The sequence below is a fragment of the Pavona decussata genome, unplaced genomic scaffold (assembly GCF_977016875.1).
Source record: "Pavona decussata unplaced genomic scaffold, jaPavDecu1.1 SCAFFOLD_181, whole genome shotgun sequence".
Classification (NCBI taxonomy): domain Eukaryota; kingdom Metazoa; phylum Cnidaria; class Anthozoa; order Scleractinia; family Agariciidae; genus Pavona; species Pavona decussata.
In genome coordinates this window covers 655652-680000 of record NW_028145591.1, presented here as the reverse complement: position 1 = coordinate 680000, position 24349 = coordinate 655652, and the positions used below count along the sequence as shown (strand labels likewise).

At 40.3% G+C, this 24349-nt stretch overlaps 2 protein-coding genes and 3 pseudogenes across 2 annotated transcripts in view; all 5 read right to left on the bottom strand.

The window, feature by feature from the left end:
• LOC146463054 (protein chibby homolog 1-like) overlaps nucleotides 1-24349 on the bottom strand; it is a 156092-nt gene that overhangs the window by 47879 nt on the left and 83864 nt on the right. The window lies entirely within an intron of this gene.
• On the bottom strand, nucleotides 743-2445 carry LOC146463064 (uncharacterized; annotated as a pseudogene).
• Nucleotides 8557-11740, bottom strand: LOC146463063 (uncharacterized). Its single transcript, XM_085084922.1, has 2 exons — nucleotides 10923-11740; nucleotides 8557-10819 (listed from the first exon to the last, which is right to left on the bottom strand). Exons 1-2 carry the CDS (start codon nucleotides 11001-11003, stop codon nucleotides 9287-9289), a joined length of 1614 nt encoding a protein of 537 aa, XP_084941048.1. The 5' UTR covers nucleotides 11004-11740; the 3' UTR covers nucleotides 8557-9286.
• Nucleotides 12705-16360, bottom strand: LOC146463062 (uncharacterized; annotated as a pseudogene).
• LOC146463061 (uncharacterized) lies at nucleotides 19673-23719 on the bottom strand (annotated as a pseudogene).

Below are 24349 nucleotides of genomic sequence, written 5' to 3'. Positions count from 1 at the left end.
CTTTTCAAGGTTAAGAAAGTACTTTGAATTTTTTTCACCTTCATTATACCATCTTGCTTTGCATCTTAGAATCGCCCCTTGAGTGCGCCACCTTACAAATTCCTCTAATTCTTTTCTGTACAATTCCAATTTTTCTATTAAGATATTTTTGTACTGTGTCGTGATCGATGGCAAGTCTAATTCTTTTTCGAGTGTTGCAATTTTTTCTTCTAAAATATGTTCTCTATCATTCTCTTTGCGTTTTTTCCCAATCGCGTAACTGACGGATTTCTCCCGAACTTTCATTTTGATCATTTCCCAAAGAAGAGAAGGGTTAACTGAATTATCGTCTGTATATTCTTCCTTTGTCTGCTCGATAGTTTGTTTAATTATGTCAATATAGTCAGCGTCACTTAATAACGATACATTTAGCTTCCAAAAACCACGACCTATGCAATGATATGTTCAGTGTTATCAAGGAGTGATCTGTTTTAAAACCTGGTATGATATCGGCTGAGACAACATTACCCATGAGGTTTTGGGAGACCAGGAAAAGATCTAGTCTGCAATGAACCTCTGGTTGCTTTCGGCGCCAAGTGTATCTGCTAGTATCTGGATTCAAAAGTCTCCAAGCGTCAACAAGATCAAATTGTTCGGCAATCTCGCACACGGTTTTTCTTGCCTTGTTATGCGTTCTGGGGAGGCCATCTTTCTTGTTTTTCTCTACGTTTAAAACAATATTAAAATGACCTCCAATTACAACTTCGTCCTTTTGAAAGTCTTCAATGTGTTCAGCAACAGTTTTAAAGAAATCTGGATCATCTTCATTTGGGGCGTAAACATTTACCAGGGTTACGAGTTTTCCATTTGCCATTAAATCGCATATTATATAACGTCCTGCGGGATCAATATAATTTTTCATGATTTGAAGTTCGAAATTGTTGTTGAATAGGATGCCTATACCTACTTTAGTACTTGACGTGGTGCTAAAAAGGCATTTGTAGCCCCATTCTGTGGCCCATAGATCTTTTGTTTTTTCAGAACAGTGGATTTCTTGTAGCAAATAGATGGAAAACTGTTTGGAACGCAACCAGTTGAAGGTTTCTCTTCTTTTTGTATCATTCCCAAGGCCCCGCACGTTAAGAGAAGCTATTGTAATAACATTCTTTTCCGTTTTGAAAGCAAGTGATAAAAGCGACATTCCTCAGCACTGCTCTTTTGTTAAAATGTGAAAGGGTTGTCTCTGTTGGTTGGTAATTTGAATACTGCTTTGGTTGAAATGTAAAATACGTTATGTTCATATATCGATAATTTTCATGAGTGAAGTTTTGATGACAAGAATAAAAGAAAGATAAGGTTATATTTAAAATAAAGGGAAAAAAAGGTAAACACATACAAAAACGAGCGACTGAAAGCGACACAAAAACAAAGAAAACCTTTTTAAAAAAACTCATCGGTCTTCGGTCTTAATATCTTGAAAGCACAAAACAAGGCTCTGCAATCACTGAATGAAGAAGATTTGCTCGCCAGGCCGCCTAATAGGACAATGTTATAGTACAGATACAATGTTGCAACACAGTTATCTTACTCATTTGCTTGATCACTTGTTTCTAGCAGTTTTCCATAGGGCCAGAACTTGCCATTTATAAAAAGCTTGTCAGGTTGACTCTTACTAAAAGAAACCCTCATACCGTTTCTCTGTACTTTCTTGAATGTTGGCATCTGCTCTCTTCTGCGTTTGATTATTTCTTGTGGAAGATCCTGGAACATCTGGTATTCGGTCCCTTTAAGGCGCCTTCCCAGCGAAAAAATATCCCCTACATCTTTATACCGAAGGAACCTAGCAATTATTGGCCGCGGACCAGAGTCGCTGCGTCTTCCAGGGAGTCGATGTACACGTTGCATTTCAACTGTGCGGGCATTTCTGTATCCAAGGTTGACTTCCATGAAGTTTCTTAACGTTTCCTCGGCCGGTGTTCTCATCATCTTCCTCGGGGATGGAAAAAAATTTGATATTTTCTCGTCTGGAATATGCTTCAAGATAGAGGTTTTTAAACCTGAGTTCGTTCATTTGATCGCGAAGCATCTTTTCGCTTTCCAACAGCGAGTTTATTTTTGTGTTATTTTCATCCATCCGATCCTGAATTTCTTTGCAGCTGTCGCCATTAAAGATGCATGATTGTTTCAAGTCCTTTATATCCTTCGCTGCCGTTAATTCAAATTGCTCAAGTTTAGCAGTTCGAGCTTTAAGATTTGCTAGATTGGCTTCGATGCTTTTAACTAAATTCTCGATAGTGTCGAGCTTGTTTAGCCTTTCCAATATTGACTTCAGTTGTTCAGAGATAGATTCAATCTTATTTAAAGCCTCCATCACTTCTTCGCTCGACTCATATGCTGCTTCGCTGCCAAGGTCGCCGATTTTGGTGTCCTTTAGTTTTTTCGCGTCAGGGGAAATTGAGATTTTCTCGTCGGAGCTTGTTGAGGATCTGTTTCTGCGTTTTCTGATGAAGATGCCATGTGTTGCGCAAATGATTTGTGGAAAAGGCGGCCGGCTATCGAAGCAATGCTCACGCCGCCATCACTCGACCGAGCTCTCAATCATAAGTTTATGATTACTTATTTTAAACTTAACTTAATTTCGCCTTTCATTATAATTTCTTAGCTGGTGTAAGTAATCGGATGTGGAATATTCATCTTTGAAAACTTTGTAAAATTCTACTTTCTTTGAATTTTCAACGCTGAGTCGCCAGAAATATATATATTTCTCCTTCATATAGGTTGAATATCGTCTTACTGTGTCATTATCAAAAGATTAAGGATCTAAATTAGATGAATAGTATTGTTTTATCATGTTAATTAAATTGGAATAAAATCCGGAATTATCAATAAAGTGAAGGTTCTTCGACATAAGGAGAGCTTGTTTGACCATAAAGGATTTATTTTTGTTGTTTAGATAGACAAAATATTTCATAACTTTTTGATTGATTGAGACAATTAGCGGTCATCTTCCAATTTCGGCTCTACAAGCTAAGTTAGAGGCCTTATTGTTTACTTCGAAAATCTGTGATGCGGTATTGGGATTAAGTCTATGAAGAAGTGTATGTTTTCGTATACTAGAAAAGGCGTGTAGAGCTTTTTCTTTTAAGTGTTCTTTTGCAAGAGTAAACTGAGTTTCCTGTTGGAGTTAGACGTGTACCTAAATAGGTGTATTCTTGAACAATTTCAATTGATTAGGTGCCTATTTCAAAGTTACAGTCAACGGATTTTTTTGGACGTTTTTGAAATATCATTATTATTATTATTATTATTATTATTATTATTATTATTATTATTATTATTATTATTATTATTATCATTATTATTATTTTTTTTTTTTTTTTTTGGATTGATTTTTAACATCCATGTTTCACAATACAAAGAGAGCGCGTTTAGACAGTTCTGTAACCCTGTTTTGGATCTTAATTGATAGGATAATCAAATCATCTGCATACAAGAGTGAATTTAGTTCGGTTCCATTTGGAAGAACGAATGGATCACACAACGTGTTTTTGAATAAATATCAGGGCAAATTGTTTATATAGAGGTTAAATAAAAGGGGACTTAAAATACATCCTTGACGTACACCTCTTGAGTATGGGAAAGATCGTGTTTTGTTTTCTCTGATTCTTATGGAACATGTAGAGCTGCAATGAAGGGTTTTCAGTAATCAGGTTGTAAAAGTGTCCTCCTATGTTGATCTTGAGTAGCTTGTAGAACAACCCCTCGTGCCAAACGGAGTCAAAAGCTTTACGAAAATCTACGAAAAAGTCACGCATAGACTTTTTCCTTATGGTAGTGGACATATTTATCTATTAGGGTCCTTAGAGTGAAAACATGGTCTGCAGTACGGTTTTCAGGCAGAAAGCCAATTTGGGAATTATGTAATGTCTTGTTTTCTTCAAAGTACAGATATAATCTTTGATTTAAAATGGAGCTAAAAAATTTTCCAAGGCAGCTAGATACACATATGCCTCTATAGTTTGTTGGGTCACTCTTGTCACCCGATTTGTAGATTGGAGTTATAAGGCCTTGACACCAAATATCTGGCATTTTTCCAGATTGCAAAATGAGATTAAAAAGTTTGATATAAACAGGCATAAGCGAGTTAAGGCTCGCTTTGATCATTTCGTTTCTTATTTTGTCAACGAGTGGGGATTTCTTTTTTTTTTTTAATTTCTTCACTGCTTGGCGTATTTCTTGTTCAGTTATTGCATGGTGTAAATAGTTAAGCTGTTCTTTTTCTTTTTCCAATGTTTGCATCTCGTTATAGATTTCTTGTTGTTGTATGGAAGTTCCCGGGTCATTAGAGTGTAAGGATTGGAAGTGGTTGAGCCACGTTTCCTCTGAGAATGGGGCAGGAACATTTTCGACGATAGTATCATTCATTGACTGTAAACAGTTCCAAAACGCTGCGTTGTCGGGATTTAATCCTAGTTCGTCAGTTTCAGAGATTTTTCAGTCTGAAATGCTTTCCTTTTTGAGTAAAGGAGCTTTTTGTAATCAGTCAAGGTTTTGTGAAATTTCTCCCGTAACTCAGAGTCAAAGGGATCGCTACGTTTTTGATTTGACACTTTTCGTAATGCGTGCCTTTTTATACGATATTCACGGTCGAACCATTTTTTGTTCGACGTTGCTTTTACACGTTTACGAGATTTTTTGGTTTTAATCTTGAGGCAGATTTTTGATGTCGCAGTTAGCCGGAATGTTCACAGCATCAGCTAATGAGACGTTCACGTCTTCAGTGTGTCGTTCCATTTATTCACTTATTAGGATTTGGATTGATTCCGTCCGTAACGTGTTTCTGAATTTTAAGTAAGAGTCACTTTCCCAACAGAATTGGCGTGGTAGACTCATTAAGCTATCGGTACGATTTGAGGTTTGGGTATCGTTTGTTGGTAAGCAGTTTTTAACATTCAGCCATGCGGCGATGGCACTGTGGTCCGATAAGTAGGATGGCTGCTTAACAACAAAATTGGTAACATTGAGTAGTGTACACTAATCGCATACATTACTTGCAAAAAATTTCGGACGTTTAATTCTCGGACACTTTTTCCCTCATTTCGGACAATTTTCGGACAAAAATTTCGGACACTGCGCTGAAACATGCCTAAAGTAAATTTCCGACTTAAAAAACATTAATTAGACTGAAATAAATCTGTGAAAATGATAGTTTTACTGCACCTTCAAGGTTTTACAGCCGGATACACTAACGAGAAAATGACACAAACTCAATCATGCTGATGCCTCAAGCAGTGTCTCAAATATTTTCCTTTCCAGTGATAAAAAGAACGACTGAGCAAAGCCGCCTAATCCGAATTCTAGCCATATCATGTATATTGGCTTTGAATATGTGATGCCGTCGCCCAGAAAGTACTTTTAAAGTTTTATACTATACTGTAAAAATTTCAGACGCTAAAAAATTTCGGACAGTTTTATTTTCGGACACTATTTTTGTCCGAAATTAAAATCGTCCGAAATTTTTTGTAAGTAATGTATTACGTAATCAACAACAACAACAACAACAAGCTTTATTTGCATGACTATAACAAATACAGTATTGCAAAAGCTATTCATAGCTAATTATTGATTCGTTAACTAATTCTTAAGATAACTTAAAATAAAATAAAATAAAGTAACTGAAGTCTTTGCTTATTTTAAACTTTTCATACAGTAGAAGTAATCATTCCGGAGAGAAGTTTATCTCTCAATTCGAAGCACGAGGAAACAAATGAAATTAATTGAGTGTTTATAAAATAGTCTGTTGAGTTCATTATATGCGATATTAGAGTTTCTTTTACTAATAATCGTGTAAATGGAAGGCTAGGTTCTACTTTAGAAAAGAACATATCTCTTAAAGAAGAGTAACTTGAGCAATCTAATAAAAAATGAATTTCGTCTTCAATGGTTTTACGGTTGCAAACATTACACACCCTTTCATTACGGGGTATGTTGTCGTATCTTCCTGTTTCAATCAAAAGCTCGTGGCTGCTTATTCTTAGTTTCACTAATGCCTTCCTAGAAGCGTTTTTCCTTGTGAGGTCTAGGTAAGCAGAGGGGCCAAAAGTTTTTTTGATTGTGTAATAAAAGCTGAGTTTTGTGAGTGTTGAAGGGTTTGGTGCCAATAAGAGATATATTTCTTTTTCATAAGATCTATATATTGTTTGATGTTATTTTCATTCAATGTGTTATAATTAAAGTTGGGGAAATTATAGTATTCACTCATCTTCATGAGACTGGAGTAAAAGCTAGTTTGACCGCTATAATGAAGGTCAACAGATATTCTTAGGGATTGTTTTGCTATAGAATGTTCATCCTTTCCTTGGAGGTAGTGTACGTAATTAAGTATCTTTTTATTTATGTCAACGATTAGAGGAAATCTGCCAAGTTCAGCTCTACATGCAACGTTGGATGACTTATTATGTACTTCTAAATAGCGTTTACAGAAATGTAAATGTGTTTTTTCAATTCTGGAGCCTTCCCACGACTTAAAATCTGATTTAACAAAGGCACCCCACACTTCACTATTGTAGGTTAGAATTGGCTGAATCATTGTGTCAAAAATTTTACATGCAAGTGAAGGTTTCAGTGTACTAAAATCAGTGTGTCGTCTTAGACTAAAGAAAGCATGAAGAGCTTTTTGTCGAAGATGTTCAAGCGAAAGCGTGAAATTTCCGGAAGACGAAATACGAGTTCCTAAGTAAGTGTAGTCTTGTACTATATCTATTAATTCATCGCCTATGTGAAAGGTATAATCGCATTTTTTTGTGCTTTTTTGAAAAATCATTATCTTGGTTTTCTTAGGGTCTATATTTAGCATCCATGAGTTGCAAAATGATGATAAACTGTTAAGGCAATTTTGTAATCCCAATTTTGATCGTGACAATATAATTAAGTCATCTGCATAAAATAATGAGCTGAGTTTGGTGCCATTTGGTAGTATAAACGGGTCAGACAAAATATTGTTAAACGAAAAGGCTAAATCATTAACATATAGATTAAAGAGCAGAGGACTTAAAATGCAGCCTTGACGCACACCTCTACTGTATTGAAAAGATCACGTTTGACTATTTCCAATTCTAACAGAACACGTAGAATTCGAGTATAAACTTTTGATAATTTTATAAAACCTTCCTCCGACATTGATTTGTAACAACTTGTACATAAGTCCATCGTGCCAGACAGAATCAAACGAACGCTTTTCTAAAGTCCACAAAACATGGGTATACTTTTGTTTGGTGAGATTTGACATATTTATCTACTAGTGTTCGTAGTGTAAAGACATGGTCTGCTATTCTATTTTTTGCTAAAAAACCAATTTGAGATTTATGAAGAATGTTATGCGACTGAACGTGTTCGAGGAGTCTTTGATTGAGAATTGAGCAAAATAATTTACCAAGACAACTAGAAATACAGATTCCACGATAATTTGAGGGATCAGTTTTAGATCCAGTTTTAAAAATGGGTGCAATAAGACCATCGCACCAATTTTGAGGCATTGTACCTGAGCTAAAGGCCTTGTTAAATAGCTGTAAATAGACTGGCATTAACTCGTTTAAGCTAGATTTGATCATTTCATTTTTGATTCTATCTGAATACGGAGATTTATTGTTTTTTAGCTTTTTTGCCGCTTTTCGTATTTCAAGTTCAGATATAAGGTAGTCCAAGGAGTTGGGATGAGTCTCATTTTCTAGTCTATGTAACGCACTGCGAGTCGCTTCTTGGTGTGAATTAAGGGGTTCGTTAGAGTGTAGCGATTCGAAGTGTGACAAGTCCAACTTTTTTCCGATATCGGGGGGTTATTACGTTCCTGAACAGAATCGTCCATCGATTTTAAACAATTCCAAAAGCTTCGGCTGTTTGAGTTATCTACTGTTTTTTCAAGTTCCGAAATCTTTGCATGATAGTATTCTTTCCTCTTCTCTTTCAGGAGGCTTTTGTACTGGTTTAAGACGGTGTGATACTTTTCCCTAAGCGTGATATTAAGGGGGTCTCTATGCTTTAGATTAGCAAGTTTACGTAACTCGTGTCGTTTAAGACGACAATCTTTATCAAACCATTTTTTGTTAGCAGGCAGTCTAACATGTCGTTTTTTAATGACTTTAATTTTTAAACAGCGTTTTGCAGTTGTTAAAATAATATTTTCTACTGCATCGAGGGAGGTGTTGATGTTTCTGTCTGGCCCACTGTCAATAAGAAAATCGTGTATCAATCTCTGTATATCTCTTGATTGTAGCGCGGCTCTAAATTTTTGTGGTGAATTACTTTCCCAAATAAATTGTTTGGGTAAACGAGTTAGTGTATCGTTGGTATTTGTTGTGGCTAAGTGATTATCATTTGTGCCAATATTAAGCCATGCCATTATTGAACTGTGATCTGATAAACTTGACGGCTCTCTAACAATGAATTTCGCCACATGGGGGAATAAATTTTGATCACATATTGCATAGTCAATAACACTGACTCCTGATTGTGGGTCTTCCTAATGAATCACCAGATATTCGACCATTCAGAATTCTTAGATCGGCACTCCGACAGATTTCTAAAAGCTTTTTCCCGTGGTGATTTAAATCGTTATCAAAGCTATTTCGCTGAAAGGCGTATTGTGAAGATTTAGATTGATCATTTACTATAATCGAGTTGCCGTCTTGACAAACATTATCTGGGTATTTACCTGTTCTTGAGTTGAAATCTCCCATGAGGAGAATTGATCCGTGTGAGGAGAATTTTTCGATGTCATTTTCAAGTTCTTCAAATAGTTCAGGAGAGAAGTAAATGGAATTGTACGGTGGAATATAGACGCCACACACATAGATGTCGTTATCAGTTTTCGTGAATTTCTTCAGAATTTTAAACCATAAAAAATTCGTCGATTGTTTTTCCACTGAGATCCAATCATGAAACTTTGGCTTATAAAGCAAAGCTAGGCCCCCCGAGTGGCGACCGCAGTTTCCTGTTTTTACGGCATTTGTAGTCACAACCTTGAAGCCTTCAACTTCAATATTCCCTTTTTTCCATGTTTCGGAAAGAATTGTGAAATCAGAATTTTTGATCATACTTAAAAAGTCACTATTTCGTAATTTGTCGCCTAATGTCTTTGAAAACAGACCATTGATATTCCAGGCAAAAAAGGAGAGCCTATTAGATTGATTTGATTCCGGCATATCGGTATCCGAAAAGAGAAAATAGAGCAAATTCACCGGATATCCCGGTAAATAGCCCCGCTATGTCACTTAGAGGCAAAGGAAAGTCTATATTAGTTTATAAGGCATTAGAGTAGAGTCTTAATAAAACGCAGTAACGATACCAGTTCCTTGGGTACTTCCACTCCAGAGATCTTCCTATCACCAGACTGATCATTGTAAGGGAGAGATGAAGAGTTGGGATTCGCTTTTGCAGGCGGACCATTCTGTGCATGAACTAATTTTGACTGCTGCTGCGGAGTGTGGTAGGTCGGTCTGTTGGTTCCGCTGAGGGGACCATATTTAACAGCATTACTGTAGGAAGAATAACCTTCCAGGGAACTTGTATAGGGCTGGCGAAACGATGGTGGTGGATGATGTGTCTCTGCGTTTAGGTAGAATTTGTTCAGGCCGTTTCCAACCGGACTGGTTGGGAATGCATGGATTTCCTCCGTCTTTGGATAAAGTGAACGCGAGGGTGAGGACGAAGAGCGGTTCGGTTGGCTTGGAACAGAACGAGGTGGTTGTTGAGCTCGGCCACGAATTGCTGCTACGAGGTTCGCGGCAAACAAGCCAAGGTGCCTTTTCTTAAGGTGTTTGTTGTCATGTAAGACATCTAGTCCTTTGGAGAAGATATTTTCATGACTCAACATGTGGACGTTTGGTAATGTAGAACAGCTGTCAAAAAGTTTCGCGTTTATTTTTGACAGATTGTGCAAGGAGATATCTGCTCGAGGTAGAAGAGTAGAATAGATAATTTTACTTTTTGGAAACATTGTGGATACTTGTGTAATAAAGACGGAGATTTCAGAGGTGAAGTCGTCTATTAGTGTGGTCGGCGTTAGATCATTTGTTCCACTGTGGATGAGAATTAGTTTTGGGTGCTCCGGTTCTTTATTGATTTCGTCTTGTAGAATTGTGCGAGAGTCAGTGGTTGTGGGACATCTGAAAAAAGTAAAGTCCTGGCCAGAAGGGAAAAGCTTTTTCTTGTCGAGAAACTTTCCATTTGAGTCGCAAAGAAAAACACATTTGTCGACCACAGCAGGGAAGCTAGGTGATTGAGTTGGGATACCATTGCCGCGCTGGTTAGGAGGATTGGTTTTTGGTGAAGTGGTAGCAGTGTTGTTTACCACATCAATATCCTGTGGACTGTTTGATGTGTTATCAGATTCACCATGATCTTGAAGTGGTATAAATCTGTTCTCTGTAGGGATATTCGGCGTTATTGACGGAGAACTTGTTTCCGTCGTCGAAGGTGTTGGGGTTCCAGGTCTTTTTTCGGAAGTGATGCTTGGCACAGATGAAGCGGATGTTGTGTCTGGCTGATTGATCTCATCCGATGTATGTCTGGTGTTTTGCCAAAGCGCTGTTACTTGCTCTTTAAGAAAATTTATTTCCGCCTTTAGAGTATTTTCCGATTCTTGCAACACTTGATTTGTTTTTGTGATTTGCTGAGTTTTTTTGTGCAGAAATTGATTTTCATCTTGCAGTGTCCTAATAACTTTTGATTGTTGAGAAATCATTTCTTGGAGTGATTTAATTTGGGAAGATAGATCAGAGTATCGATCATCGAGTGTTTGCTTTTGTACTTTGACTAAGTGATCTTGTTTAGCGATTTTGTCCTTGATATTCTAGCCTGCGTAGCTGGCGGTATTGTAGGCGCGCGCGAAAGAAAGTTTTGGCGGCGGAGCCGCTAGAAGCGAGCGGCGAAGCCGCGAGAAATACCTTGATATTCTCGAGATCTCCAGAGCTAACAATTTGATGATGAGTAAAATCCACTTCTAGTTGTCCAAGGTTGTCTCTCATGGATGCAATTGTTTTTAAGCGGTTGGGTGAAACCGTGAGTGGTTCCAGATCTTCCGTTAATTCTGTCAATGTTCTATTTCGGGTGGATGAGCCATTATCATCGTTTTCCCCGTTGTTTGAAGCGGGAATGTCTCCATCTCCAACAAAGTGAATAAAATTTGTAAAGAAATTGTGAAGTGACGATCCAAATAGAGAAAAATCATTATAACGAGGGAGAGAAGTAAGAGGTTGGAGATCGGAGAGTGAGTTTACAATGTTGAGGAGCACGGGAAACTCAAATTTGGTCCATTCCTCGAATTTCTTACCCTGAACTTGAATTCTTCCGGTTGTGCTAAAGACTGTTAGAGCGACCAATTGGTCTTCACCAGTGGATGTAAGTCCGACTAAATGAATAATGAGTTTGTCGCACTTTGATGATGAACTAGGGCTGTCTTGTTCCTCCCATATGACCTTGTAGTCTGCTGCATTTCCGGTGAGCTCGTAGTAGCGATACTGGAACGCTGTTATCCACAGTAAGAGACGATCTTCTCAGGTTGAAAAGGCAACACATTTTGCTGAGGGCCTGTATATGGTAAGGTCGATGGATTCAAAAGGGGCATTCTTCGATTTAGCGGCTGGTAGATGAAAATTGTCGACAATGTATCTGTTCAAATCCTGGCTTGGTTGCGTAATTCGCATATGGGGTGATTTGATATCGCTTTTTCCACTAGTCACCAGTCTGGTTTCTTCTTCAAACTCGTGATTCTGTTTACCTTGTGCCATTAGCTAAATAGATAGCGGTAGCGCATTTACCAGGATAACAGAGAAAAGCCAAAAAAGTTATTTTTTGCCTTCCATGACGAAAAACACGTGCGTCCACAATCCCTGATACCTGATACCTAATCAATAAAGCTTGTCCCGTTTCTCCCATGAAAGGTGGGTCTGCCTAGGGTATCGCCATTACCTCTTCCATTAACTATTCTTAAATCAAGGTCTTTACATATTTCTAGTAGTCTTTTCCCATGACTGTTTATGACATTGTCAAAACTATTCCTTTGGATTGGCTGAAAAGCTGATTCTGACTGATCATTAGAGATTACGCTGTTCAGCCCTCTTGCGAGACAGTATTGGAGTCTTTTCCGGTTCTTGAATTAAAGTCTCCCATAAGAATAACTAATCCTGTCGGATAAAAATCTATCTTGTCTTGTTCTAGCTGATCAAAAATTTCGGGATCGAAATATTTCGAGTTACACGGAGGTTAATATATTCCGCAAACGTGAATATCCTTCATCGAATTTAAGAGATCTTTCTTGATTATAAACCATACATACAATTTTGCGTTGTTTTCGTGATTACAGTATTTTTATCAAGCTTGTTCTTATAAAGTAAAGCTATTCCTCCAGAGTTCCGATCGCCTTTTCTCGATTGGTTAGGGGTGGAACATTGTATACCCTTGTGGGGAATTAGTAAGGATAGCCCACACTGTCTCGTCTTCACTAGATTTTTATTCTTCTCCTCTTCTATTCTCGCTAGGTTTCACAACTGTCACAACTCCTCGACTCGACTGATGTAAAAGATTACTTCGACTGAAAGCTAAATAAATCACAGACAATTGTTCCTTATCTTTGCGGGACACCTTAGTTAAAAAGAACGCTGATTGGCTAGATACGAATCTTCCAGACATAAGAATAACAAAATTTCCAGACAAACATTTCACAATCGCTATTTGGTATCTATGCTATTATTCTGTTTCCGACACACTCCCCCCATGTGCCTTCCAAACGGAAGCACATGTAAACAGAGGAAACGGCTAGTTTTTCCATTGTCTGAAAAGATCTTTAAAGGTCGTCCACGTCTAGCGATGAAACGCTTCAAGCTTGAAAGAAAGGTAGTAGTTTCCAGATTAGGCAGGACCTCCAAGTACAAGGCTCTCGTTAAACTGCACGTGTAAAGCACCAGATAGCCTTTTCCTTCTACACGAGAGGACTTGCGGTACTTAATCGGCCCAGCAAAATCTACGCCAACAATTTCAAAGGGAGTTGAGCCCTCAGTTCTCTCCAGAGGCAATAAACCGGGGGGTGGAGCTGCGAGAGCAACAGCCTGGAAGCGTTTGCACCCATAACACTCCCTGATGACTTTCTTCGCGAGGCGCCTCAGGCGGGGAATCCAGAACTCTTCTCTCACTTTAGCCATAGTAAGCCCCACTCCCCCGTTAAGAGTGGCTTTGTGGACGTGTTCGACATACTTGTTTGCGAACGTTGTGGCGTCTGGGATGTATATCGGATAGACCCCTTGCAGTCTCCCACGGCACTCAAGCAATCCATCTTTTTTCTTCTGTAAGTTTAGGCACAGGCGATCTTCCTCCATGCCTTCAATTCCCCGGCTCTGTACGCGTAGCAACCAAAAGTGTTTCTGCTTCTCAATTTCGTCTGTTGTCAGGGGTCCCTTTGTTCTTGTCGCTCTTTTCGCTCTAGCGTTGTTTGCGAACCGCATAATCCAAGCGCACACTCGCAAAGTCTTCCAGTAGTTGTGCTTGGCCAGAAGATGGTCTAGATCGTCATCAGCTTTAACGGCCATGGCAAAGAGCTCCTTTGTAGCTTTCATTTCTGCGTTAGATTCAGCGGTGGGCGCGGTCACAAGGTCGGCTGGCCATTTCGCAGGATCACTTAGCAACTCTGGTCCCTTCCACCACAGTTGGTTCTCCTCAGTTACCAGTCCACCTCGGCTAGCAAGATCTGCAGGATTATCCTGAGTAGGTACGTGCCTCCAGACAACATCATAGTGTTCTCTAATTTTTCGTACACGGTTGGCCACAAACTGCTTATAGTCTCCTCCTCCTAGTATCCAATGTAAGGCAACGCTGCTGTCAAGCCAACAATGCAGCGAAGTCACAGGGAATCCTTGAAGTGCATCTTGTACGTTGGTCAGAAGATTTACAGCCATGTGACCGGAGACCAGTTCGCGGCGAGGTATTGTCAGCCCTTGTTTGGCCAGTCTTGCCTTTGCTGTAACCAGGCCTTGGTTGATTGCGCTTGACTGTTTGACCACAACGTACACAGAAGCGGCCACGCCCTTTCCGCTCGCGTCTCCAAAAGCATGAAGTTTAATGTCCTCGATAGGTTCTTGGACGCTGGTAAGTGCTCGTGGACAAGTTACGTGTTGCGGCAAGGAACGTTCCCACTTCTGCCACTGCTGTTCTAGGGGGGTGGATAACAGAGCGTCCCATGCACGTTTCTCTTCACAGGCATCGCGGTACAGAAGCTTTCCTTGCAGGGTGATTGGAGCGATAAGACCAAGGGGGTCATTGATCCTCGCCACTTTTCCCAGAATCCCTCTCTTTGTCGGTTGGGCAACTTCCTCTGGAATTGTAACTCCAACTTCGTCCGTCAGTTTGTTCCACTTTAAACCAAGCAGCCCACATTCTCTCGGCTTGATTCCGAGTTGTTGCTTGGCGTAGCTTAAGTCATCCCCAGTTTCAGTTTCTTCAGTGAGCTCTAGTTCAGTCACGTTTGAATGCCACTTGTGTAAGTGAAAGGTGGCCTGGTGGAACATCTCAGTTGCTGTAGCTTTCTTTTGTTTCGCTTCTTGGGTAGTACCTCCACCAGAAATGAGATCGTCAACGTACAGTTCTCGCTCGATTTCTGCTACGCGATCAGGGTGTGCAGGTCTGCAAGTGTTCAGATGGTGCTGAATTACGCCGCCAAGCAGAAACGGCGAGGGTCCCAAACCAAACAGAGCTCTGGTGAATCGGTACGTGCGAACACGAAAAGGATCCTTGCTTTCCAACCAATGAAACCGCAGTGCATCTCGGTCCTGCTCTCGGATACGCACTTGAAGAAATGCTTTGCGAATATCACCAGCGGTAGCCACTGAATGAAACCGTCCCCTTAGGAGTACCTTCCATAGTTGATTCTGCAGGGGTGGTCCAACTTCCAGACAGTCGTTTAGGGAAGGGCTGAGTCGTACGCTCTTGCTGAGGCATCGTAGACAATACGCATCTTGGTAGTTTCTGCACTCTCTCTCACTACTGCTTTGTGCGGGATGTAGAATTCTCTTTGAGTTGCTGGCATCTCTGCTTCTTCAATAATTCCTTCATTAAACTGTTCTTGTATGATAGCGTCATAGTCGTCTAGCCTTCCTGTCTTCTTAAGTCGTTGGACTAGGCTCCCCAGTCGCTTTAAGCTTCCAGACTTGTTAGAGGGCAACGGAGGATGGTCCCCTTTCCAGGGAAGGCCAGTTTCATACCAACCCTCAGGGCTGCGGCTGAGTTGTTCAAGGAATTCTTCATAAACAACGCTCTGGTTGCCATTAAGTTTGTCTTCGAGTCCTAGGACGTCCATCCGGTAAAGCTCTTCATAGTCATTCGAGGCCGTCTGCGCTAGAAACATCTTGTCCAGGTCTGTCTCCGTTCCTGGTGACATGATGGTCCATCCAAAAAGAGTGTACTCAGCCACAGGCTCGCCGATAGGACCGGTGCGTTGGGATTCTCGAGTTTTTATCTTCGCGTAGTCACTCGCGCCCAGAATAACATGGACCGGAAGTAAGCTCTTAGTGTCGGTGTCTTCCATTGAAACGCCTTCCAGATGGCGGTATTTGCTGATCATTTCCTTATAGTTAGGATTTTCCACGGACAAAAGTTCAGCGCGGTCTACTCTAGTTACCCGTAATGAAATTGCATTGTTTCCTTTAGTGTCACTCACTTGCGTATTGTAAGTTTCTGTCCGCTTAGTCACTATGCCCACGATAGTTTGTATACGGCGTGTTAGAGTGCGAGCTGGTACGAAGTTTAGACGATCCAAGATGTATCCTGAAGCATAAGACGCAGTCGCACCGGTGTCCAGTAGGACTCTACAGGTCACGCCATTCAACTTGACAAGTACGATTGGATGGCAGACTTTCTCTCCTTCTTGAGTTGCAGTTAGAGCCACTCCGCCGTTGTTCGCTCTTTGGCGTCCAGTTGCCGACGGTCGGTCGCAAATAGATGAGTGGTGCCTTTGTTTGCAGTGTACGCAAGATGCACGGCTTCGGCATTGTGAAGCGCTGTGTTGAGGCCCAGTGCAGTTGAAGCACAAGCGTTTGTTTTGTAGAATGCGACGGCGCTCCGCTGGAGATGTCACGTTCTCACACTCCCAAGATCTGTGTGTCACGCGATCGCAGTAGACACACGCGTGTCGTGGGTTGGGTTCGCCCTGTCGCGCGTAGAAACTTCTGTCACGAGGCAAACGTGGGGGACGCGGCGGACGCGGCGGGTGATAAATCGGCGGAGTCGGAGACGTTTCGTTTGCCCTTTCTACCCCCAAAGTTTCCATCGGATGAATGGCTTTCCATTCTTCTAAAGCCTGCATAAGGTCCCCGAAACCCCAATCTTGCCATCCCGGTTTTCCGCTCACGAGGTCTGCCTAGAGTCTCTAATGATTGAACATTGTAGTTCAAAGTCTGACAAAATCTATGAATTTCATTAGGGATGCATCCAGTTACCACAGGTAAACCATTGATGTTATCAATATACGCTCTCACAATCTCGCTTGTCTTGCCGTAATTGGACTTCAAGATATTTTTAGCACGTTCATAACCTTCAGGACTAAATGGGAGGCCATCGATTGATTCACAAACATCACTTTCCAGTAATTCTTTGAGATGAGCAAATTTAGTAACCGGGGGAATATCGGCTGCATCGATTTCCGCTTTGAACTTGTTCCAAAAGGAAAGCCACTTTTCGTAGGTGCCGTCATATTTCGTAATTACCAGCTTTGGCATTTTGACATTTCCCTTACTTAGGGGTTTTCCGGCGGGCTGATCGGGCGACTGCATTTTTTATTTTTGCTCAAGTTTAAGTTTTTCAAAGTTCTGTTCATCCTCCCTCCTTTTGGCTAGAAGAGCCTCTTCCTCTTCCCGTTTTTTGTTTATTGCTTTTGCCCCAGCTTCTTCGAGATGACGATTTAAATCTTCTACTTCTTTATCTACATCATCAATCGTTTGCTCGATAATTTTCTCCCATTCATCAACTTCGTCAATGCTTTTCCCCGCTTCAAGCTTACCTTTCTCGATGTCTAGCTTCAAGTCTTCTATAGATGCCACAATCTTTCCCAGAGTTTCTTTATGTCGAGTGATCTTCTCGATATTTCCCTTCTCCACGACAGATTTCGTCCTTCCTCGTGTAAGCTTTAGAAGCTGAAGTTCTGCCTCCAGTTTAGCTTCCATTGACTAACAGGTTGTCCAAATCACTGCAGGTCCCGTCGGAGGTGCCACTAATGTGGGGAATTAGTAAGGATAGCCCACACTGTCTCGTCTTCACTAGATTTTTATTCTTCTCCTCTTCTATTCTCGCTAGGTTTCACAACTGTCACAACTCCTCGACTCGACTGATATAAAAGATTACTTCGACTGAAAGCTAAATAAATCACAGACAATTGTTCCTTATCTTTGCGGGACACCTTAGTTAAAAAGAACGCTGATTGGCTAGATACGAATCTTCCAGACATAAGAATAACAAAATTTCCAGACAAACATTTCACAATCGCTATTTGATATCTATGCTATTATTCTGTTTCCGACACCCTTGTATACCCCTGTTTACCCTTGTATACCCCTGTATACCCTTGTATACCCCTGTAAACCCTTATATACCCTTGTATACCCATGTATAACCCTGTACACCCATGTGTACTTATGCATACCCCTGTAAACCCTTGTATATCCATCCATTCCGACCTTTTCCGTTACATGCCCTGTGTACAGGCTCCCCTTGCTTGAGTTATTCGGCTGTTTTTTAGAGGCATGTATAAAAGAACAGCAACACAACGTTTTCATGCATTATACAGTGTAACAAGACCAATCTCAACGTACAATAAAAATGGTACCCCCACCAGCGTACTTTTCCGCACAAGAGCAAATATCCTGTACTTTGTGTTTTGTTACAGTCAATAAAAATTGATTACACATTTATCCAAATGTTTATCAGGCGTTGTTAGCGGCTGATTGAAATTGCTGTTACAAAAGTTTCGAAACAGTTTTTAAATCAGTAAAATTTAAATTTGACGCAGAATTCATAAGACAGAAACCAAATAATTACTCTGTACAACAAAGCAAACATAACAACGAGAACTCCTTTGACCCCGAACTAATGCCGGTAGAGAGAAAAGGAATGCTTCAGAGCGTAGAGCCAGTTTTATGCAACCATTTACAAAGTATATAAAAGGCAAAACCAAAGCAAAAGCAAATTACTTTGACATTAAAGGCTGTCGACGGAGTCGAAGTTGGAGGCGTAATAAGAAGAACACAGCGATACGATCGAATGAAAATCAAACCGACGAAGTTGGAAGCAGAATACCGCCGTTCCTCCTATGATTCCTTCGCATATGATCTGGTGAAAGTAGTTATCGGAATTGCTAGCAAGAGCGGGCTCGGAATCGACCGTTTGGTTTATTTGTCTTCTTCTGCTTCCGACTTCGTCAATCCATTTTTCACTGGATCATAATCGACGGAGTTGCAAGCGGAATCAGGAGGAAATGGAAATGTTCTGATTCTTTCGATTCCAATTCCGTTGAGCTTATGTTAAGCTTATGACTCCGCTTACGACTCCGAATTTCGATTCCAACGATTCCAAATTTAATCCAACTGCGACTTCGACTCCGATTTCGTCGATAGTGAAAGCCAGCCTTAAACTGAACACAAAATATTAACGGCAGACTGATCCCAACGGCGGAGGTGACGAGCTTTATAGAACAAACAACAAAAGCTAGAATAACTGAAATATATTTGTTTTTTAAAAAAACAAATTTTTGCCCGATATTTCGGTTTGCAATACAAACCTTCCTCGGGGGCTGAACGAAAAAGAAAAGTGAGAAACATAAAAGGATCGTTACAAAGAAGATTTAAAATATAAAATGCATGACAATGATTGCTTGTTTAGGACTAAATTACAAGTGTGAGACATGTCATTAGCGTGTTTCGTCACGTCTATTTATACCAAGAGGGTGCAATGTTTTAGCTTTGCTGATTAAATGAGCTTCACGAGCTTTTCTAACTGAGTCACGTTTGCTGCGTATAAGTTCAAGCGGGATTAGTTGGACGTCGTTGATTGAGTGGCCAGGTTGGTTGAAATGTAGCGAGACAGGAGTAGGGTTGAGTAGTTGATGGTGATTCAGGATAGATCTGCGATGCTCCCCGAAACGTTCATTAAGTTTGCGCTTTGTCTCCCCAATGTATTGGGAGTGGCATTTCTTACACTGGATTAAATAGATTAGGTTTTTGGAGTTGCAAGATATGTAAGCAATCATTGTCATGCATTTTATATTTTGAATCTTCTTTGTAACGATCCTTTTATGTTTCTCACTTTTCTTTTTCGTTCAGCCCCCGAGGAAGGTTTGTATTGCAAACCAAAATATCGGGCAAAAATTTGTTTTTTTAAAAAACAAATATATTTCAGTTATTCTAGCTTTTGTTGTTTGTTCTATCAAGCTCGTCACCTCCGCCGTTGGGATCAGTCTGCCGTTAATATTTTGTATTTGAGATAATTTGCTGATCCAGGTCTACAAGTGATCCGGCACCACTCATTGGTTTGTCGCTGTGGAATTGCAGATTTTATTGTATTCTTAAACTGAACACTTATCTACCAAGGAATGTAAAATTGGTTGCTGATAATTGATATAATAAATGTGAATGTGTGAAAAAAGTCAACGATATAATCCCTAGTAACAATAACTTAATACAGGGAACTTTGAAATCGTACTGTAAAAGAAAATTGAGGTTTCGTCAATGATTCTTGTGTATAATGTTTTACAATGAACTCTCCTGTGCATCAAAACCAGCTGACAAGTCAACATTAGACCCCGTAATAACACAAGTGAATCCATCAGGGACTCGGCAACAGCATGTTTAGAGTTGACGAAGACCAGCTTTGCTGCTACTTTCGAAAAAGCTTTGTATGCAATCGGCAAGGACATCTTTTTGGATATTTGCAGAACAAGCAACGAAGTTATACAAGTCACAAACATTTTTGGATGTTATCTGGATACTGCACGTGTTCAACCCTTCAATAATAACCAACAAGGTTACGGTCTCCAGTGACGTCCAAGGACCGGGCGTTAGGCCAAATCCTCTTTCAGCCAAATATGTTGCACCTCTTGCGCGTTTGTAGGGGTCTGGGTTAGGTCCTTTCCTACGCTCAATCAACTACAGTTAATGTGCTTGAGTCACATGACTTTCGATTCGCATTTTTGTTTCCACAATTGAAGCATTTGCAAAATTTCGAGCAGTACACGCCTTGGCGAAGACACGGACACCTGGACTTTCTTTTCAAGTCTTTACATGCAACGAAATGAAGATCTTGCTTTTTTGTTAGGCCACATGACCATCCCTTCGCCAAAGCATCAGATGCTCACATCTCTACCAGTGGTGAATTTTGGCACTTGATGCACCGACATTCTCTTGAGCATTTGTAACCTGCGTTGGCACAGGAGCGCCTTAAACTTTCACAGGATCTAAGAACAACTTCTCCTTTCTGTTTCAAGAACAATCCGCAATTGCATGCCCTCTTCTTTTGACTTGTTGTTGTTGTTTTTGGGGCTTGTTTTTCCCCAGTGTTAAAATCTTCAATAGCTGGAGGTGAAAGGAATTAAGAAAAAAATGGGTATAGTTCAAACAAACTGAATACGCGCAATTGAAAGTGAAAGAAATATTAAAATCTATTTTAAGACAACACACTGACAGGACTGATCAGGGCTATCACCTAGATTCTTGTAAGTAATTTATTCGTGTGGATAGCGAAAACACAATCTTCCTTCATATCGTTAATTCTCGTGGTATCAGGTTTTTTAATTTCGCGTGGGCAATGAAAACTGTGCACTTAGAAGTTTTGAATACAAATAATGGGCTCACCTTTAGTTCCATCGTAATGATCTGGGGAGGAATGATTATAGGCAATGTAGATTGAACGCCTACTAAGAAGCGTGGATAGCACCAACGTCACACCTGATGAACCAGGAATAGAAGTGATCAACACGACTGGAATCTTATGCAGGTTTCTACATCCATAAACACAGAGGTCACCCAAGGAACTATTGAACCATCCGGACTCCGAAAATTTCTTCAGTTCGTCTTTCACGTTGAATTCCACAAAAGAACTATACTTCTCGATATTTTTCTCGATTTGGCCTGGCAGAACAATAGTCGCAGCTGAAATGTGTCTGTCTGAAATGATTTTCCTTGTCCAATAGATTTCAAATGTCCAGCGAATTCCTTATTACTATCATCACTGCTGACTAGTAATTTATGAAGTTCAGTGACAATACCGTATTTACTCGAATAAGCGCCGCCCCCGAACAAGCGCCGCCCTCGATTAAGCGCCGCACATGAAGCGGAATGGTTAATAAGCGCCGCCCTCGAATAAGCGCCGCAGCACCGGTGCGGCGATTATTTGAGTATTTCCATAAGATGATAAAAATACACTGTAATCGCTGCAATGCGGTTCTAAGCCAACAATGGGAATTTATTTTCATCAATAGTGATGTTTTCAGTTGGAAGTGAGTATATCTTGATGCTCTTTCATTTAGTTCTCTCTTCAAAATGTTCGCGTTCTTCAGTTCTTGCGTGAAGGCTGTAAACTTTGCCGGTAAGAGAAGCCCAACCTCCCTCTTTCTCTTCCCTGTAACTGTTGCAGTAAGGAGATTGTCAGCGTTTGCTTGTACAATCAAAATGTTTTGGCTTTGTGGTATGAGCCTTTTAATAAGCGCCGCCCTCAAATAAGCGCCGCCCTCGAATAAGCGCCGCACAGGAGACACGAAAAATTAAATAAGCGCCGCGGCGCTTATTCGAGTAAATACGGTACTCACAAAACAACAATCGCCATCTCCAGGGACTTGGTCTAATTCAAGGGCAAATGCAGACAGGTGTCGTTGTAGGCACTCACGATTCATTTCTGTAAAGAGTTCACCGTCGATTTCGTTGTCTTCTAATGCTGTACTGCATCTTTGTCCACGAAAAACGTGGACCATTCTTTTAACGTCAGAGAAAGGAAAGTTAAAGATATCAAACGCTCTTGAGGTGCATTTCTTTCCAACTGTTGACAAAACATCGTTCAAGTGAAAAACTCTGTTTAACGTATAGTTCAGTACCGTTTCGCTTATCAGCGATTGAACTCTGTCTGCAAAAACATCGGTACTAAATTCCATATGTGAGGATGATGACGAGACACAGATTTTATCCTGTGCAATTGCCATTGCTACAGGGACGTTTCTGGAACACCGGCGCTCTTAAATTTTTTGGTAGACTCATTAAAGGTAGTAGCCATTCCTTCCTTTAGTTGAATCTCTATTGGTACAACAGGAATCACTCGAGCATTGGAACGATGTTTCTAGCAAGTTCAGGAGAGATAGTGGATGCTCTGCCAAGAAGGGACCTTTTTAGTTGCTTGTGTAGTTGCTCATTTTTTTGGGTTCCCACTCCAGGTGGAACTTCCTGAACAACAATCACTGCGAATATGTTTTTTCATATTCTCTATGGCATTCTCACTTTCATCAGATAGACAGTGTTTCCATTTCTTAACAAACATTTGCAAATTGGCCTCTATACTTTCCGAATCTGGAGTTTCCATTGCCCTAGCTGCTTCCACATCATCAATTGCGCGAAAAATGAGTCCAAATTCATTTGAAAGTTGTTTTGACTGACAAGATCCCTTTGGCACAGTTCTGACAAAACGTTGGGAGGCATGAAAAAGATCCAGTTTTGCTGGAACAGCGGGGAAAACCTTGCGATAGGATGGGCGGCTGGAGCAGCAGTCATCCACCATAATTATGAGTAGTTCTTGACCTTTCGCATCTAGACATATTTTTAAGTCTTTTAATTAGTGAGGTCTTCGACTTCTTTAAAAGCTGTAGTTCGTGTCAGCCTCCATGCCGCAACTTGACCATGTTCATTTAATGCAATAAACAAGTTCTCAAATTGATTTATAAAAGCATTGTCAGAACTTAGGTCTGGATTTTGTCCCCACTATTACAAGCGGACCCCACAGTGCGGGTGTGTAACTATACTTATGTCCTCATAAGTCACCATGCGTAACTACTCCTCATCACTCCAACGTGCTTACTCACTTACTCACTGGTGAAATAGAGCCCACTAAAGGATCTGGACATTTCCTAAGCTAGAAACAAATACAAAATGCTGTTTGTTCTTAATACAGACATTCCTACAATATAGGACGATGTAGGTTGTCGGTTAATATTTACCTGACGCTTATCGGTAATTGTTTCCTCGTTTTGTCGGTAGTCAGTAATATCTTTTTCGCCCTTTGTTAACCCCAGTCAGACCCTTTTAGAGCTTTTCAAGTTTTTGTATGCGATTCCATTCGGATATTTCGGGACAATTTGGGCCAGATCTTAAATTTGCAACATTCCCATATTTCAAACGGGTGAATCGCCTCTGCAATGAATCTCAGAAAAATTGAAGTAATTTATTCAAAAACTACCCATGAATAATCAAACGTAAAACCAGGGGCACCCAACGGCCGTTTTCTCTCAGATCCTTTGAAACGCTGTTTTAGGTTATCTGGAGTGCCCTTATAGCTCTGTAAGTTCATTTTAGGACACGTTATAATATTTCTATCTGTTCGGTCATTGTAGGGAAACTTGAGTCTTTTCGAAATTACTAGGGCATCCTTGTCCATTTCCCGAAAACCTTAGGTGTTATTTCCTTTCCGAAAATCTTAGCTGACCTTTTTTGGCATCCGAAACCGGCGACATTTTTATCAATCCGAAAACACTAGGCCTTAAATTTCTTTTATCACGAAAGCTCGAGGTGAAAGTTCCCTTCAGAACATTGTAGGGGATTAAGGGCCTTCCGAACAGATAATATACCTAAACGATCAGTTGAGTGCCCCTGATAAACGAACGCCTTCCCTCTAATAACCGTGCAGTATGTATTCAGCGCCTCCAGGTCCACCTTCTTCCACAAATGATAATGTTGTTATAAACGCCTCTCTATAATAGACGCCCCTTACCTCAAAAATTGATACAACAAAATCAAACAAACTTGGCCTCAACTCGAATCCACTCAAACACCAGCTACCAGTCTAAATAACCCATGTAGTCGGAATGTTTGATCAAATTGAAAACATTCTTTGATAATAAGTCTTTGTACCCGCTCTCTGCTTTCACTTGGATTATGGTCCGCTGCAACCTGACGTTCTCTTTCTTAATTTTGAGGTGTAAAATCAGTTTGAAATTTGCTGCACAAGAAGTTCCGTTTTTAGCATCTTCAATTATTGTTCAAGATGATGAATAAACTCTTTCCAATAAATGCCTAGTGTATGTATCCGTAATAACCGTCCCCTAATTTTAATTTCATTTTAAATTTAATTTATAAACGGCCCG